The following is a 19,541-nucleotide window of genomic DNA, read 5'->3' as shown; positions in this document are numbered from 1 at the left end:
GAACTGCACAGGTCCACCTTATACATGTTTTCTTTATTTAAATAAATATATTTCCAATATATTTAAATAAATATATAGGAAATTTTTTCAGAGATTTAAATATTTTCAAAAACTCTCAGACGAACCAAGTAGCTTAGAAATATCGAAAAAATTAAGAAAAAGTTAGGTATGTCACGAATGCATAAAATATATGCAGATACTAGTTTATTTTATCATTTACTACCATAAAATATATACAAATCTATTATAAAAAAGTTAAGATTTATCAAAACTTACGCACATAAATGCTTACAGACCATACATGACCATTCACAGTTGAGAGAAATGTAAACAGATGCAAAGATGTAGTATTAAATTATAACTGCATAAAATAACTGTCATTAATTAGTTAAATTAATTAGGATAAAATTAAAAATTATAATGATTCATTCATTAGTATGATTATTTCCTGTAGGCTAGACTACTGCTATGCAATCGTATTGATTGCACCAGACTACCATAAAGCATTCATATTGCTGTTTCTTCATTATCAATGAATGAATCGTTATACCTGTAAATAAATATAAATAATTTTTTTTTTCACATTATCTTTTCATTTTTGATGTCTAGTGTTAGTAATATGTATAACATTTACAGTGTTTCGTATCATATAAGACAATATTAATGTAGGTACTGACAGACATATGATTCATCTTGTAAACAAGAAGATGTAAACTTACGGTATCAATAAAAACTGTACAATACAGTACCGTAAATGTATTTTCACTTTCTTATGATTTTCTGTAATAACATAAGAAAGTGAAAATATATTTACGAAAATGAAAATTTACGAAAGTGAAAATACATTTACATAAGTGAAAATACGTTCTCTAGCTTACTTTATTGTAAGAATATAGTATATAATACATACGTACATATGCACCATACAAAATATGTATTAATCGACTGTTTATGTTATTGGTAAGACTTCCAGTCAACAGTAGGCTATTAGTAGTTAAGTGTTTGGGCAGTCAAAAGTTATTACGTGGAATTTTGAACAATGTGAGGAGGGGGGGAGGATTGCCACCCCGAACCCTTGCACTGTTCAAGGGCCAACTGTACTTACGTTAAAAAGGGAACAAAACGAAATTGGACCTGAAGATCAAGAACAACATGGAAATATTAAAAGATCAAGAACAACATGGAAATACTAAAAGATGTATCTGTTATCAACCAGTTTAATTATGTGAGTGATCATAGTCTAGTGAGGGCAAGAATAAAAATAAACATCAGGCGCGAGAGAGTGAAATTTTTGATAAAAAAACTGTCACTAGAAGATGATAATATAATAAACCATAATGAAAAATTTGAGGCATTGTTGAAGGGCAAAAAGTATGAATCAATCAGTTTATCTGACAGAATGGAAGAAATATTCAACAATAATAGAAGTTACTAAAAGTTTAAGAAAATCATTACCAGCATATAGAACTTCTAGAGAAAATGTTCCTTTATGAACACTTGAGCTAATCAAGAAAAAAGGGAAGAATTAAGGAAAAAGGAGACACAGAAGTAGTAAAGAAATATAGAATTTGGAAATGTGAAAGTTAGAAAGGAAATAAAAAATGAGATCAGAAAATATACACACATAATAGAAAACAAAAAATCTCTGAAAATGATCAACCAAGGGGGGTTACATTTGAGGGGTGCTTAAGGGTCAAAACTGTATAACTGAGAGGAGACCTCCACATAGCCGTTAAAGGAATGCGGAGAACCGACCAGGGCTTCTGACGTAATGTACAATCCTCACCTTCTCGTGGTGCACCCTGTTGGGTATCTACTTGGATACTGAACGGACGAGGATGGGCTGGAAATTTGGGATTTAGCCGACCAAATTGTATTCTTATTGGTTAAACCAAAATAAAAAAATGATGGTACAACATGACAAAATTTCATGCCACCTGGGGCGTTGCCCGGTTAAACAAGGCCCCCGTTGTTTTCGCCAGGGAACCAGGGCAAACAGCAAAAAGTCAGCTACTGGAACAAAATTGAAAACAAACCCCAACTCAACATCACCAGAGTTAAAGATCGGTACTATCAACATAAGAAGCCTGAATGACAAAGAAATGGAGCTGGCTGAGGAATTAGATAAGTACCAGATCAACATACTAGGGGTGACTGAAACAAAAAAGACCAAAACTGGTGAGATCTTTCTGAGCAATAAATACAAAATGTTATATTCACGCAATGACAATCAAGGAAAAGAAGGAGTAGCCATAGTAGTATTTAGCCAACACAAAATACGAGGCTAATCTTTTTGAATGGCAGTCAGTCTCAAGTAGAGTAATTTGGGCAAATATGAGAATGGGGAGCTGAACAATGAGACTTATTTGTGCCTATGGTCCCACAGAAGGTTCTACTAAGGTAGAAGTGGAGGAATTTTTTGAGGCTTTAAAAAAAAGCAACTGACACAGTGAAAAATGAAAAGTTGGTCCTTGTTGGGGATCTAAATAGCAGATTAGGAAATAATTGTGAGACATACAAAAATATTTTGGGAAAATTTGGAGAAAAGAGCAAAGCTAATAATAATGGCAAATATCTGTTGGATTTCTGCTCAGGACATGGACTGGTTATTACTAACACCGTGTTCCAACATAAAAATGTACACAAATTCACATGGAGAGAAGAGGCTAGGAATAAGAAAAGTCTCATTGACTATGTTATTGTTGATAGTGATGTTTCCTCCCTGGTGCAGGACACCAGAGTGTACAGAGGATTTGAAATTGGAAGTCATCACTATTTAGTCTTGAGCAGGATAAAATTGAATTTCATTATTGAAAAGAATAACATGTAAGAAAGTTTTAAAGCGAATAAAAGTTGAGCAGCTCTCAGATGTGAACTGTAGACTAAAATACACAAAGATTATTGAAGAAAAAATGAAAGAGTTTGAGAACAGGAATGAAACCTTGGAAATTCAGTGGCAAACTCTGAAGAAAACATTGATTGATTCTGCCAGAGAGGCATGTGGTGAGGTTGTCTGTAAGGATAAAAAAAATCAGAACTCCCTGGTGGACACAGGAAGTTAAAGAGGCAGTGAAGGAAAAGAAGAAAGCATATCAAAAGTTCCTGTCAAATAAGTCAGCTTGTGCTCTTAGAGAATATAGAGACAAATGCAAGAATGCTAAACACTGTGTAAAACTAGCTAAACAAAAGTCATGGGAGGACTTTGGCAAGAATATAGAAAATAAATATCAAGAAGGTGGCAAAATATTCTGGAGGTTGCTGAAGAAGCTTAAGAATGGAGGAAAGAGTGCCGTAAAAGGAATTACAGATGATAAAGGTGACATGAAAATGGGAGAAAAAGATATCCTTGAAGTATGGAGTAATTACTTTGAAAAACTGCTAAATGAAACAAGCAGTGATGATAGCACAGTGGTAAAAAACACTGACCAGGCATGCAGTCAGGAATACATATCCATACTTGAAGTAGAAAAAGCCATCAAACGCTTGAAATGTGGAAAGGCAGCAGGAGTAGATGATATTCGACCAGAAATACTGAAATATGGTGGTATAAGAGTCTTACAGTGGCTGCACTTCATAGTTCAGAAAGCCTGGACAGAGGGACGAATTCCAGATGATTGGAGTAGAGCTCTCATAGTACCCATATATAAAAAGGGAAATAAAACTGAATGTGAGAATTACAGAGGTATTTCCCTACTGAGTGTTCCTGGCAAGATCTATGCAAGTATACTTGAGAAACGGTTGAGAAGAATTGTGGAAGAAAAGCTTGGTAAAGAACAAGCTGGATTCAGGCCAAATAGAGGCTGTCAGGATCAGATCTTCACTTTACGACAAATAGTCGAGAAAGCATGGGAATATAACAAAGATCTGTATTTAAGTTTTGTCGATTTGGAAAAGGCATATGACAAGGTGCCAAGAGAGAAGTTATTCAATACGCTGCAGTTATATGGTGTCAATGGGGCATTATATCAAACAATACTTAGTCTTTATTTGAGTTGTAAGTCAGCAGTTAGAATTGAAGGAAATACAGGAAGATGGTTTAATGTTAAATCTGGTGTGAGACAAGGATGTACATTATCCCATCTGTTATTCATTATCTATATGGATCACATTATGAAGGAAAGTGGTATTAAACCTGATATCAAAATTGGAGATGTTAATGTCAGCTCTCTGCTTTATGCAGATGATGTTATAATTCTAAATAAATCTGCTACAAGTCTGCAAGATTCTCTGACTAAATTGAATAGCTGTTGTAATAGATATGGTATGAAGGTCAGCAATAAAAAGACAAAGACAATGAAAATAGGCAGAATCATTGAAAATGTCAACTGTGTTGTGAATGAAGAACCTGTGGAACAAGTAAAACATTTCAGCTATTTAGGCACGATTTTTACTGAAGATGGTAAATTAAATATAGAAATAGACAACAGAATCAGCAAAGCTGGTATGGTGGGAAGTCAATTGAATAATTCATATGGAATAAGAGAGAAATTAGTCGGAACACTAAATCAGCTGTATACAATACAGTGTTCAAACCAGTTTTAACCTATGGATCTGAGAGCTGGGTCAGAAGTAAAACACTTGACCAAAGACTAGAGACCACAGATGAGAGTCCTGAGAAAGATTATAGGCATGAACAGATGGCATCAATTGCAATATCATATTAAAAATGAGGATATTAGGAAAGAACTTGACATTGTCAGCATCCAGGAATGTGTTAGCAGAGCTAATCTCAGGTGGTATGGTCACTTAAACAGAATGGGCGAGGAAAGATTAGCAAAACAAGTGTTCTCTGCCAGGTTGGCAGCAAAACGACCCAGAGGAAGACCAAGATATAGGTGGATTGATACGGTACAAAGTGCCTTAGACGATAGAAATATAAGATCTGATAATGTTGGAGTCTTGACAAGTAACAGACTGATTTGGAGGAAAATTGTAGATAGGAAATTAATAATGATATAATTTTTTTCATGTAATACTATCATATCCTGTACACCCCTTGAGGGTACATGGCAGGAATTTGATGATGATGATGATGATGAAAAATTTGAGGAAATAATGGAAGGAAAGTTGAAGAGAAAAAAGTATGAATCAATCAGTTTATCTGACAGAATGGAAGAAATATTCAACAATAATAGAAGTTACTAAAAGTTTAAGAAAATCATTACCAGCATATAGAACTTCGAGAAAACGTTCCTTTATGAACACTTGAGCTAATCAAAGAAAAAAGGGAAGAATTAAGGAAAAGGAGACACAGAAGTAGTAGAGAAATATAGAATTTGGAAATGTGAAAGTTAAAAAGGAAATAAAAAATGTGATCAGAAAATATACAGACATAATAGAAAACAAAATATCTCTGAAAATGATCAACCAATATCTCTGAAAATGATCAACATGGAAGGAAAAAATGGATTCCAAAATTGTAACATAAGCAAGGAATAGTAAATACAATAGGGAAGAAATAATGAAAACATGCAGTGAGTTTTACAGGGACTTAGACACAAGCAAGGAAAAAGATACAAATCCTCTACTATATTTAGATGAGACTGATAAAGAACCACTCATCGTAATGAAAGAATTATGGAAAGCCCTCAAGTCATCAAAGAATCATAAAAATGCTGGAGAAGATGATATATTAGCAGAACACATAAAATGAGGAGTTTCACAGTTTCATAAGGTCATATTGGATATGTTCAATGATATTTTAACTGCAGAAAAAATTCCAGTATAGTGGAATAAGTCCTTGATTATATTATTACATAAAAAAAGGGCATATCAGTAACTATAGGCTAATCAGTTTGCTATCATAATCGTTCAAAATGTTTATATCCAGTATATTAAATAGAATCACAAGAATTTTAGATGATGCACAGCCATATGAACAAGGATTCAGAGCATGATTTTCTACAATATAGTTCTCTCATATCACAGAGAAACATATCCATACTATTAACTAAGTAACTGAAAAAGCAAATGAATATAATTTTCCTACATGTTTAGTGTTGATAGACTTTGATTCTTTCTATCAATCAGAAATAATAAACAGCTTACAACAACAAGCATCCTAGCAAAGTATATTAAATTATTAAAAACTGCATATCAAAACTCAACAGCTAATATAAAGCTAGAATCAGAGAAAGGAATTTGGTATTGGGAAAGGAGTAAGATAAGGAGAGGATCCTATATCACTCATATTGTTTTTTTTTTCTGCTACAATAGAAGTCTTTCTATTGTAGCAGAAAAGAAGAACATCTCATTGGAAAACCATGGAATTAACATCAATGGAAAAAATCCCAATCACTTATGTTTTGCAGCTGATGTTGTTCTTTTGGCAAAAATTAAAAAAGTGTTGTTCTTTTAGCAAAAAATAAAAAAAAAATGAAGCTCAAGAAATGTTAAATGACCATAACAGAGAATGCAGAAAAATAAAAATGGTTTAAAGATTAATATAACTAAAACCAAACTGATGACAAATTCAGATCAAATCAAACTAAAATTAACAAATAATCATATTGAAATTGTCAGGGATTATTCCTGCAGAGCTTTCTGTGGTTAAGAAGTTCAATTTAGTTATTCCAGTTTTGTGACCACATCTTTATTAAAGAAAACTATTTTTAAAACTAAACAAGAAAAACTAAACTTGTTTGTTGGGTGTTACTAAAAACAACACCAGACAAGTTCCATTAGTCGTCAGACTAACATCTTCAGGGGTAAAGAGAACTAGTTTGTGCTTTAAACTACTAGAAATTACCAAAATTAGTTCATTTGTTGATATTGTAAACATCTAAACAGTTCATTAAAAAACTGAATAACAGATCTATACAACCGTTAATGCATGTTAGCTGCAGACAATGTTATTTGTTGTCACGGTCTGTAGTTCACGCTCACTCTGTCCGAGGTCTGAAATAGGTAAATTTTTAATAAACGATGACCAAACTTGATTTGAAATCAAACCTTGGTTTTTGTTGCATTGCGTAGGAATTTTAATCATATTTGCTGCCTCTTTGAATTTTCTTGTGAAACAATTCTTATCTATATAGGACATGTTTGTTCTATTCCAGAGTACATCATGACTGGTAGAGGTTGTGTGAAATGCCAATCCCGATTTATGTTCTCTCTTATTCTGTACATCCTTTTGATGTTCACTCATGCGGATTTCTCCTGATCTCCCCATCTGGCCCACATAGCAGATGCCATAGGAACAGCGAATATTATAAACCCCTGGTTTTTTCATTGAGTGATGTAGAGGTTTCAGAGGATGAAAAAATATCTTGATAATTTTTCAAGTGGCAGGAAAGTCACTTTTATGTTATATTTGTAGAGAAGTTTGGCTAATTTATCTGTTACATTCTTGATATAAGGAAGGGTGACTGCGTTCTTGAAATCTTGTTTATTTAAGTTTCTTGTAAGTGATATATTGAGAATTTTCTTATTAATTAACTTAGTATTGAAACCATTCAGTTGTAGGATCTATGTTAAGTATTGTATTTCTTCTTTACATTTTTTATTCTGTACTGGGGATGTTGTATGCTTTATCCCTTAAGATTTTTATTAGGCCTATTTTTTGCTTGGGGTGGTGATGTGAAGTAGCATGCAGAAATCTTCCTGTGTTTGTTGGTTTTCTATAGATGGAGATAATCTATATCTCCATCTATATATTTTCTATAGATGGAGAAAAAATTATAATCTGTTTTTTCTTTCATTTATTTCTATAAGGATGTCTAGGAAAGGAAGTTTTTTATTTTCTTCTAGTTCCAGAGTGAATTTTATGTTAGGATGCAAGATATTAATATAGTCTTGAAATGTAGTCAGTTCTAGTGCTGTTCCTGGCCAAATGATGAAGATATCGTCCACATAGCAGAGCTATATTTTTGGTTTTCTGTGCCAGTTTTGTAAAGCATTATTTTCAAAATTCCATGTAGAGGTTTGCTAGAGCTGGTGAGAGGGGTGAACCCATCGCTAGTCCTTCCTTTTGTTCCCAGAGTTTGTCTTAGTAAAGGAAGAAGGTGTCTTTTATGCAATGTTTGTAGAGCTGTACAATGTTGGTGGGAAGAGATTTTCTAGGATGTTTATTTCATTTCTAGGAATCTTTGTGAAAAGGCTGACTACATCTAAACTCGCTAATAGGTCTGAAGGATCTATGTGTATATCTTTTACTTTTCTATGAAGTCTGTGCTGTTCTTAATGAACGATGGTATTTTTCCTAATATCTTGGTCTCCCTCTGGGTCTTTTCCTGCCAACCAGACAGAGAACACTTGTTTTGCTAATCTTTCTTCGCCCATTCTGTTTAAGTGACCGTACCACCTGAGATTAGCTCTGCTAACGCATTCCTGGATGCTGACAATGTCAAGTTCTTTCCTAATATCCTCGTTTTTAATATGATATTGCCATTGATGCCATCTGTTCACGCCTCTAATCTTTCTCAGGACTCTCATATCTGCGGTCTCTAGTCTTTGGCCAAGTGTTTTACTTCTGACCCAGCTCTCAGATCCATAAGTTAAAACTGGTTTGAAGACTGTCTTATATACAGCTAATTTAGTGTTCTGTCTAATTTCTCTCTTATTCCATATGAATTTATTCAATTGACTTCCAACCATACCAGCTTTGCTGATTCTGTTGTCTATTTCTATATTTAATTTACCAGTTTCAGTAAAAATTGTGCCTAAGTAGCTGAAATGTTTTACTTGTTCCACAGGTTCTCCATTCACAACACAGTTGACATTTTCAATGATTCTGTCTATTTTCATTGCCTTTGTCTTTTTATTGCTGACCTTCATACCATATCTATTACAACAGCTATTCAATTTAGTCAGAGAATCTTGCAGACTTGTAGCAGATTTATTTAGAAGTATAACATTGTCCGCATAAAGCAAAGAGCTGACATCAACATCTCCAATTTTGATATCATATTTAATACCACTTTCTTTCATAATGTAATCCATATAGATAATGAATAACAGATGGGATAATGTACATCCTTGTCTCACACCAGATTTAACATTAAACCATTTTCCTGTACTTCCTTCAATTCTAACTGCTGACTTACAACTCAAATAAAGACTAAGTTTTGCTTGATATAATGCCCCATTGCAATATAACTGCAGCGTATTGAATAGCTTCTCTCTTGGCACCTTGTCATATGCTTTTTCCAAATTGACAAAACTTAAATACAGATCTTTGTTATATTCCCATGCTTTCTCGACTATTTGTCGTAAAGTGAAGATCTGATCCTGACAGCCACTTGGCCTGACTCCAGCTTGTTCTTCACCAAGCTTTTCTTCCACAATTCTTCTCAAGTATACTCGCATAGATCTTGCCAGGAACACTCAGTAGGGAAATACCTCTGTAATTCTCACATTCAGTTTTATTTCCCATTTTATATATGGGTACAATGAGAGCTCTACTCCAATCACTGGGAATTCGCCCATCTGTCCAGGCTTTCTGAACTATGCAGTGCAGCCACTGTAAGATTCTTATACCATACTCTCATACTTCAGCATTTCTGGTCGAATATCATCTACTCCTGCTGCCTTTCCACATTTCAAGCCTTTGATGGCTTTTTCTACTTCAAGTATGGATATGTATTCCTGACTGCATGCCCGGGCAGTGTTTTTTACCACTGTGCTGTCATCACTGCTTGTTTCATTTAGCAGTTTTTCAAAGTAATTACTCCATACTTCAAGGATATCTTTTTGTACCGTTTTCATGTCACCTTTATCATCTCTAATTCCTTTTAAAGCACTCTTTCCTCCATTCCTAAGCTTCTTCAACAACCTCCAGAATATTTTGCCACCTTCTTGATATTTATTTTCTATGTTCTTGCCAAAGTCCTCCCATGACTTTTGTTTAGCTAGTTTTACTTTTGTTTTTTGTTTTACTAGTTTTACTAGTGTTTAGCATTCTTGCATTAGTCTCTATATTCTCTAAGAGCAATAGTTGACTTATTTGACAGGAACTTTTGATATGCTTTCTTCTTTTCCTTCACTGCCTCTTTAACTTCCTGTGTCCACCAGGGAGATCTGATTTTTTTTTTTTTCCTTGCAGATAACCCACCACATGCCTCTCTGCCTGAATCAATCAATGTTTTCTTCAGAGTTTGCCACTGAATCTCCAAGGTTTGATTCCTGTTCTCAAACTCTTTCATTTTTTCTTCAATAATCTTTGTGTATTTTAGTCTACAGTTCACATCTGAGAGCTGCTCAACTTTTATTCGCTTTAACACTTTCTTACATGTTATTCTTTTCAATATGAAATTTTCAATTTTATCCTGCTCAATACTAAATAGTGATCACTTCCAATTTCAAATCCTCTGTACACTCTGGTGTCCTGCACCAGGGAGAAAACATCACTATCAACAATAACATAGTCAATGAGACCTTTCTTATTCCTAGCCTCTTCTCTTCATGTGAATTTAAGCACATTTTTATGTTGGAACATGGTGTTAGTAATAACCAGTCCATGTCCTGAGCAGAAATCCAACAGATATTTGCCATTATTATTAGCTTTGCTCTTTTCTCCAAATTTTCCCTAAATATTTTTGTATGTCTCACAATTATTTCCTACTCTGCTATTTAGATCCCCAACAAGGATCAACTTTTCCATTGTGTCAGTTGCTTTTCTCACATCCCTCTACTTGAGACTGCCTGCCATTCAAGAAGATTAGCCTCATATTTAGTGTTGAATACTATGGCTACTCCTTCTTTTCCTTAATTGTTATTGCCTGAGCTCAGAAAGATCTCACCAGTTTTGTCTTTTTTGTTTCATCACCCCTATTATGTCGATCTGGTACTTATCTAATTCCTCAGCTAGCTCCATTTCTTTGCCATTCAGGCTTCTAATGTTGATAGTACCAATCATGAATTCTGGTGATGTTGAGTTGAGGTGTGTTTTAAGATTTGTTCCAGTAGCTGACTTTTCGCTGTTTGCCCTGGTTTCCTGCAAACACAACGGGGATGGGGGACTTTGTTTAACCGGGCGACACCCCAGCCAGCGTGAAATTCTGTCATGTTGTACCATCATTGTATATTTTGGTTTAAGTCAATAAGAATACAATTTGGTCTGTTAAATCCCAAATTGTCATTTTGATCGTCCTTGGTAAAATTATCTACATCAGGTACAAAGGATGTACAGAGTGCAATCTTTGAATTCATTGGAGAGTTAAAATCTTGACGTCTAAGGAAAGTTTCTGAATCCAATCCACAAAAAAATTATTAACCTACCATTTATTGATATTTGTTAAATAATCCAGAAATCCTATTCTAGGAACAAACTAAGATATCAAATATTTGAAATGTTAGGTATGAGGACAGACTGAGGAAAATATCATCTGCAGAGCATCGTAAATACAAGGGAGATTGGGGAAAAAGTAGTTAATACTAGATTAATACGAATAATGTTTTTTTAAGAGCACAGGTACAGGGATGATACAAACAAGAAGCCATCCCTGAAGGAGTATGGGGGTGGGAAAAAGAAGCAGGTTTTTTGCTTGGTGAGTGGTAACTGGATGAAAAATGCATTGTGTTAAACAGTGGTGACAATTCATGGTGAGTCTTTTGACTCCATGAAGATCTGATGAAGACAATAACTGATGGCTTTTGCACTACTATACTACAGTGAATATGTTAATGTAAAATAAAATAACAATACTACAAAATATACAATAAGCACACATGGGAAAACATTTCTTTAATCCTATTACAAATATAATGAAGTCTTGGAATGTGATAAGTTTGTCAACAACTTCAACTAGATAAACAATTATTTATTGTTGTTAAGACTAAGTATAGCTGTATTAATGAAAGAAATAGAGTCTGATGGACTAAAGTAGAGTTGTGCATAGATGTAGAGAAATTATACACAAACTGGTAGACTCAAATTATTTCAGCTGTCAAAAGTCTAAAATTAACAAACTTTGAATGAAACTGAGATTATAAAGTTACATTATGCATACCTTTCGATATAAAGCAGATATGATACATGATCTCATTCTCATGGCAACACAATAGATACGATACTCGTATTGGCTATTGAAAAAAGACTCAATCATGGAGGAGAAGAACATAATGCTTGCATAGAAAAAACCTCTCCAATATGGTTCATTGCCACTGATAAAGGCAATTAGCAAACTGCAACAGAAACTGGTATTAAATTTCAATCCTCCTACTTCATTAACAATTCATGATAAATAAACTAATATGGTGATTTCTGAAATTTAATATAAGAGATATTTAAGAGCTTAAAAACCTTGGTACTGAAAGTTGTTTCTTTTTGTTTTTTTTTGTTTGAACGTGATTTCAAGGAAGTATTGTATGAAGAAATTTTCTTTAAGAAGAAAAAACACAAAATCCATGTAGAAAGTTGTTTTTTTTTGCTTGGTTGTAAATTAAATTTAAAAAAAAAAATGAAATAAAAATATAATTTCTTGGCATTTTTAGTTTAATTTATAAGCAACCTTGGATATCTTTTCTGGATCTGGCTCCTGCTGATGATGTTTAATAGCATTCGTCTTTTGGTTTGCTTGCTTCTTGGGAATAGAGAGGCTCTGCTCAGTGACTGGTTCTTGCCTGTCATTTGAGTTAGCCCACCACTGAGTTTTCTGTCTTGGAGTGATTCAAGTCAGAAGTAATGAGTTCATAGTGATCATTTAGGGTCACTCAGTAGGATTTAGAAGGTATTCCCGCACCTTAACATATCTCAAAGGTCAAAATGGGTCTGAGTACTGGCCCATAATGCATAGCGCTACACACATCTGAAAGGATGTGTGCTCTACATTATAGGATACTAAGGCAATTAACATGAAGGCTTCTATATACAAGTAACCCAGTTGTGAAGAAACTTGATGCAGAAACTTTGTTTGCTTGCAGTTGGATAAAGGAAGAAACAAAATTATAATTTCTTGACATTTTTCATCATCATCATCATCATGCATATTGTTAAACTGTGAATTAAATTATTTTGAATGTTTTATTCTTCATTCACATTTAACATAATCTGCCATATCCTAAGCAAGACATATTTATATATTATTTGTTAATCTCTTGCTTAAGATTTAATATTCGTGTATTTTCCTTGAATTTTTTCAGTTGTTATTTAATTATATAATTTTTAGGTATATCATGATGATGGAAGGATTCTGTAGTAAATGCCATTTATTTTATTACTTTATTCCTTTAATAATATTATGGGAAATTCTATGTATGTAACTTTTATGTGCCCTATGTGAACTGTAATATATGTTTTATTTAATATATTTGTAAATGAAAGTGAAGGAGAAATTAAGTAACTATAATATTTTTATTTTTCATTACTGAGTGTAAAGGTATAATCTTATGTATGCTTATGTTTATGTTTTGTTCGTTGCCATGGAGACAGAAATAAAATAGAACGCGCCAGCTGCGGTAATTAAAAGTAAGGAATTAATATGAGTTGGACGAGTGAACAAGTTTAAGGGAGAAGAGAAAATGTATATAAATGGAAGGTGAAAAGTAAGCAAGGATACTCGAGGGCAGGAGCATTCAGAACACTACGGAGACAAGGAGAAAACTTATAGGCAGCTAAGAGTAAAGTCAGCGGTGGCAGTAATAGGAATTTAGTGCCATAATAGGATTAACTAAAGACCGGAAGATTAATAGGAAATTCAGAATAATTTCACTAAGTTCTAGAATTACTACGTATTCCTATATCGCTTTGAAGAAGGATTATGCAAAGTTCAGTTTGTTATGCAGTATTAAACATGGAATAATTATTCTGCCTTATAGCAAGTCCGTCAAGATTTGTGCAGCGCGATAAATAATAATGCAGTTATCTCCGTGAAGTTCTTTTGAATAGTGTTGCTTCAGAGCAATAAGTGAATATAGTTTTGAAATGTGCTCACATTGAATCTGATATGCTAAGGATTAATCCCGGTAAGAACAGTCCTATTTTATTTTATTTCAGTGTGAAGATTTATGTGATAGCTCTGTCTCGAATATCCTAACATTTACTGTGGTGTTTCGCTGAGTTTAGCCGAAGTTTGAAACTTGAAAGTAATTCCCCTTGAAATAATAACTGCCGCCATTATTAATTTAATAAGTGCTTGCTGACTAAATGTTAAATTATAGAGTGCAAACTGAGTGATACTAGTAAATTTATTTACTAAGAAATTCTGAAGTTTTGAACTGTACAAACAATTTTTATTATTAGAAATAATATGAATTTAGTGTCTGAAGATATGATGTTTGATTCTATGTGAATATTTTGACTTGAAGAACTAAGTTATTTGTATTATCTTATTTTCGGAGTAATAATTTTATGTACTTGTCATATAACCTTGTATTAAATGTTTTGTTTTATTGATTTCAATATTGTGTGTGCCCGATTCTTTTTCATTGCTCCATTCATAAAAAGTTCGGATCTTGCAGGAGCCTTAAGTGTAAAATATTAAATTCGGCCTATATGATTAATGAGACTGCAGAATTAATTGAAGATTGATTCTACTATTTTACATAGGCTAATCTAAATATAGGGTGGTGCAGTATAAATATAAATTTCCCCATGTTTTGAATAGTAATCAACCAGGAATTAATTGATTTTATTAAGAACAACTTTGCAACAAGATGGCAGATTCAAACCCAGGAAGTACGTTCCAACAATATCAAGCATTTAGGCCTAGCATGGCCTGTTCCAGCCTTAGAAGTCATTGTTGAATCTTTTAAGAGGACGTCCTGGTTTTCTTTAAGGCTTGTTTTGGTAATCTTTCTATTTTCATTCTTTGAACGTGTTCCATCCATTTATGTTTATATTTTTTAATTTTTTTTCTATTACTGATTCTTAGTTTAATTCTTTCATAATTTCTTCGTTTCTTTTTGATCAAATAGAGTATACTTTGCAGTTTTTCTCATAAACGTCATTTCTGCTGTTATTAATCTTTGTCTTTTTGTTTTATTCTCCAGATTTCACTTCCATACAATAAGACTGGTAAGGCTAATGTATTGTATACTTTTAGTCTGGTTTGTTTTTGAACTAGGTTTGGTTTAAATATAGTTAATTACACCTGTTATTTTTAAATATTTTGCAATTTTTAGGTTTATATCTTTTTTCATTTTCATATGCGATCATACAACCTGATTATTTTCATATATACTTATGATAGCTTTTAGGATATTATTTAGTATTTGTCTTTCTTTTAATATGTTAAATAAAAGGCTTCTTTTAACTTTGTCAAATGCTTTTTCAAAGTCAATAAATGCAATATATGTTTCTAAATCGCATTCTCTTCTTTTCTCTATTATTAATTTTAGGCAAAAGGCCAGGTCTATACATGATCGTCCTTTTCTAAATCCATTCTGTACTTCTAAAATAAAGTTTTCAGAATATTTCATTAGTTTGCTATTTAAAATTCTGCTATATATTTTGTAACAGGAATTTAGTATACTGATACCTCTATAGTTTTTAGGGTCATCTCTACTACCTTTTTTAAAGTTAGGAATCACAACTGCTTTTTTCCATTCTATTGGGGGATTATCAGTTGAATAGATTTTATTTAAAAATAATAGGGGTCTTTCTTTGAATCTTGTTCCTGCATATTTATATAGTTCTGAATCTTAGCATTTTTAATTTAAGCAAATCTATGGTAAAGACAAAAACATTACATTAAAGAAGATGTTCGTGAAAAGAGTAAATCATACAGACAATTTCAAATTTGGAAATCATGATGTACTCTTAAGGAACACTGAGAAAGCTGTAAGAAAGGTAAGTAATATGTAAAAGCAGCTATGTTACAAAATATAGAAGAAAAATATGAAAGTTGCAAGATCATGAAGTGCACTTTTCTATGATTGTCTACAATCATCTGCTTGCATGTCAATTTACTTTTTTTTTTCATGAATTAGCTTCTTCTTATTGTGCTATCTTCTATTGAAGGTCAGCGACCATCTTGGTAAACAAACTGCGCTCTTGTGCTAATCTGAGCAGTTGTGCAATGCTCTTTCCTGTCTACGTCTTGATGTTGTCAAACCATGATATTCTTTTTCTTCCTCTAGTTCCTTTGCCATCTTCCTACCAAAATAGTTTGTAGAAGTTGGTATTTGCTGTTTCTCATGATGTGTCCAAGATATGATGTTTTTCGTTTCTTGATTATTTGTACAAGATGTTTAGCTTTGCCAATGGATTTTAAGACATCTTCATTGGTAATTTTTTCTGTCCATGATATCTTTAGCATTCTTCTGTATAGCCACATCTCAAAGGCTTCGATTTTCTTGATGGTTGTCGCCTTCAATGTCCATGTTTCAACTCCATAGAGCAGAATAGACCACACGTAACATTTCAGCATTCGGCATCTGACTTCCATGTTTAGGTCTTTATTGCAGAATAGTGTTCTCATTTACATGAAGGACTGCCGTGCAACTTCAATCCTTGTCTTCATATCTATTTCTGGATCCCACCGTTCATTAAGCCAGCAACCAAGATATTTATATCTTGACACTTGATCAATATTTTTCCCATTGAGTGTCAGTTTCATTGATGAGGCTGGATGTTTGCTGATGATCATGTATTTTGTCTTGTTGATGTTTATATTTATTCCCATTCTTTGGCTTTCTATGTATACTCTGTTGTTTTAAGGATACTTGCGACATAAGACTGAATGATATAATCACGTAATCACAAGAAAGATATTTATTTAACCAAATATTTCGGTCTGGAAATAGCAGACCATCGTCGGTGGTATTACAAGAACAGTTTAAAAAATATACAAGCTAGAATACTAACAATAGATCGTTGAAATTAGAACATGCCGCGTGATGTTATATCACTAAGTATGAAACGAAATATTTTGAAGTAGAAACATGATTGAATTTGCTATTAAAAAAAAAAAAAAAAAAAATTAATGAGTAATCTTGATTAGGCTTTCCCAGATTTTTGATATAGATATGCAGTCATTACGATTCAGGTTGGGATGATGGAGCAAGGCCTCCACGCTTTCCTTGAACAAACGTTCGAACCTATAACGGGATCTATGTAAGAGGCGCGTCTTGGACCAAAGGATGCTGTGGTCAGTTTCAATCCCGTGTTGAGCCAAACCAGACTTTTCAGGTTTATTGTGAAGAATGGATGATTGATGTTCTTGGATTCTTTTTTCAAGAGAACGTCCAGTCTGTCCAAAGTAAGAGAGATCACAGTTGCAAGGAATTTGATAAACTCCAGGAAGAGATAAAGTTGAGCGTTTGTCTTTAGGAGAAGGAAAATGAGAAGACAATTTGTTAATAGGAGAATACGTAGCTGTTAAATCATATTTCTTCAAAATTCTTGCGATAGGTTCTGAAATACCGGAGATATAAGGAATAGGTACTCGACGTATTGAATCTTTGTTGTTTTGTGGAGGATTATAAGATGTAAGAAGACGTTGAATACTTTTTTCAGAAAAGCCATTGAGTTTCATGTGTTGCTGGATAGTAGAAAGTTCTTTCTGTAGATAATCAAAAGTAGAACAATTAGTTTTGGCTCTTTTGATGAGACATTTTATAATTCCTGTTTTATGACATGGATGATGGGCTGATTCTTTCAGAATATAACGACCTGTGAATGTTGGTTTCCTGTATACTGTAGTTGTAAGAATATTTGAAGATGATCGGATGAGGAGAACGTCTAAAAAAGATAACTGGTTGTTTTCTTCTAATTCCATAGTAAACTTTATGCGATGATGTAAGGAATTAATACTGTTTAAAAAGGAAGATAAAGTGTTTTTACTGTGAGGCCAAATAGCAAATATGTCATCTATATATCTTACCCAAAAAGATGGTAGAGGGAAACTAGATGTGAAGAGGACTTTTTCTAAATGTTCTAAATAAAAGTTGGCTAAAGCTGGAGAAAGAGGACTTCCCATGGCTGTTCCTTCTACTTGGCTATAAAATTTGTTTTGACATATGAAATAACCAGAATGTATAACGAAATCGAATAGTTTTATAATATCTTGAGGAAAGATGTCAGCAAGTAGTTTTAAAGTTTCCTTAAGAGGTACATTGGTGTATAAAGATTCTATATCAAAACTAACCATAAGATCTGTAGGTTGTAATGAGACATCTTTTAATTTTTCTAAGAAACCTGAGGAGTTTTTTAAAAAAGAACTCAAGTTGCCAATGTGAGATTTCAGTAATTTAGCTAGATATTTGGCTATACGGTAAGTAGGAGAATCAATGCAATCTACTATTGGACGAAGAGGATAGTCAATCTTATGGATTTTTGGAAGGCCATAAAATCTAGGAGGTCTTGCAAAATGAGTTTTAAGTCTTTCAATTGTGTCTTTATCCAAACTGATGACTTCATCAAGGAGAGAATTTAATTTCTTTAGTTGTCTGTTTGTTGGATTATAATCAATTTCTTGATATGTGGAGCGATCTCGAAGCAAAAGAGAAAGTTTTCTTCTGTAATTTACTGAGTCCATAACTACTGTTGCTTTTCCCTTGTCAGCTTTAGTGATAATGAGGTGATTATTTTTTCTCAAGGACTGTAAAGATTTCATTTCAGAAGGAGATATGTTAGAAGGAGGAAGTTTAGCCTTAAGTAGAGAAGAAGCGACTTCTAGGCGAAGAGCATTAGCTTTATCGCTGGTTAGATGATTAAGATTCCTTTCAATGTTAACTAGGAAATCTAGATATGGTATTTTATTTGGAACAATAGAAAAATCATGTCCTTTTGAAAGGATGAGGGTTTCGCTTTTAGTCAAAGGACGTCCGGATATATTTACAATCCAATTATCTGGAGTTATGAATGGCTTGGATTCAAAATATTTCGTTTCATACTTAGTGATATAAAATCACGCGGCATGTTCTAATTTCAACGATCTATTGTTAGTATTCTAGCTTGTATATTTTTTAAACTGTTCTTGTAATACCACCGACGATGGTCTGCTATTTCCAGACCGAAATATTTGGTTAAATAAATATCTTTCTTGTGATTACGTGATTATATCATTCAGTCTTATGTCGCAAGTATCCTTAAAATAACAAATTCTTATCCTTCACGGGGAAAATGCTACCAAAATAACTGGTAAATTAGGAAAACTTTCAGTTATACAAGGTAGGTTACGAGCAAAGATTAATTTCTTAAAAAAGTGCCACGACAAGATTATTCCCAATTTCGCTAAGATTAAAGAAACAATAAAATCTCCTGGAGCTCATAATATTTACCGGAACACAAGTTTATCTCTAATCCGTAATCAACTTAAAGCTGCTAAACGTGATCTTGCTATTCACAGTCATCAGACTTCTGATTTACGCACCTATATATCCACAAATTTGGATCCACATCTTTCTCACATAGTTCTAAATGTAGCTAAACGTTCTATTCAACATGCTTATAATAAACTAAGTCAACATCTTAACCGTAAATATGAGGCTCTTTCGTCTAAACAATCCAAGCCATTCATAACTCCAGATAATTGGATTGTAAATATATCCGGACGTCCTTTGACTAAAAGCGAAACCCTCATCCTTTCAAAAGGACATGATTTTTCTATTGTTCCAAATAAAATACCATATCTAGATTTCCTAGTTAACATTGAAAGGAA

The 19,541-nt window shown here is 33.3% G+C and overlaps 1 protein-coding gene across 1 annotated transcript in view; it reads right to left on the bottom strand.

The window, feature by feature from the left end:
* Positions 1–19,541, bottom strand: part of LOC150105146 (multidrug resistance-associated protein 1-like) — a 475,014-nt gene that overhangs the window by 317,980 nt on the left and 137,493 nt on the right. The window contains exon 10 of the mRNA XM_090396181.1: positions 11,949–12,123. Within this exon, the coding sequence (XP_090252307.1) occupies positions 11,949–12,123 (175 nt within the window). The remainder of the gene's footprint in view (positions 1–11,948; positions 12,124–19,541) is intronic.

The sequence above is a fragment of the Typopeltis vanoorti genome, chromosome 7 (assembly GCF_054136105.1).
Source record: "Typopeltis vanoorti isolate ZY-2024b chromosome 7, IOZ_Tvanoo_1.0, whole genome shotgun sequence".
NCBI classification, from domain to species: Eukaryota; Metazoa; Arthropoda; class Arachnida; order Uropygi; family Thelyphonidae; genus Typopeltis; species Typopeltis vanoorti.
Note: the sequence above shows the minus strand (reverse complement) of the source record. Positions and strands in the feature narration are given on the sequence as shown.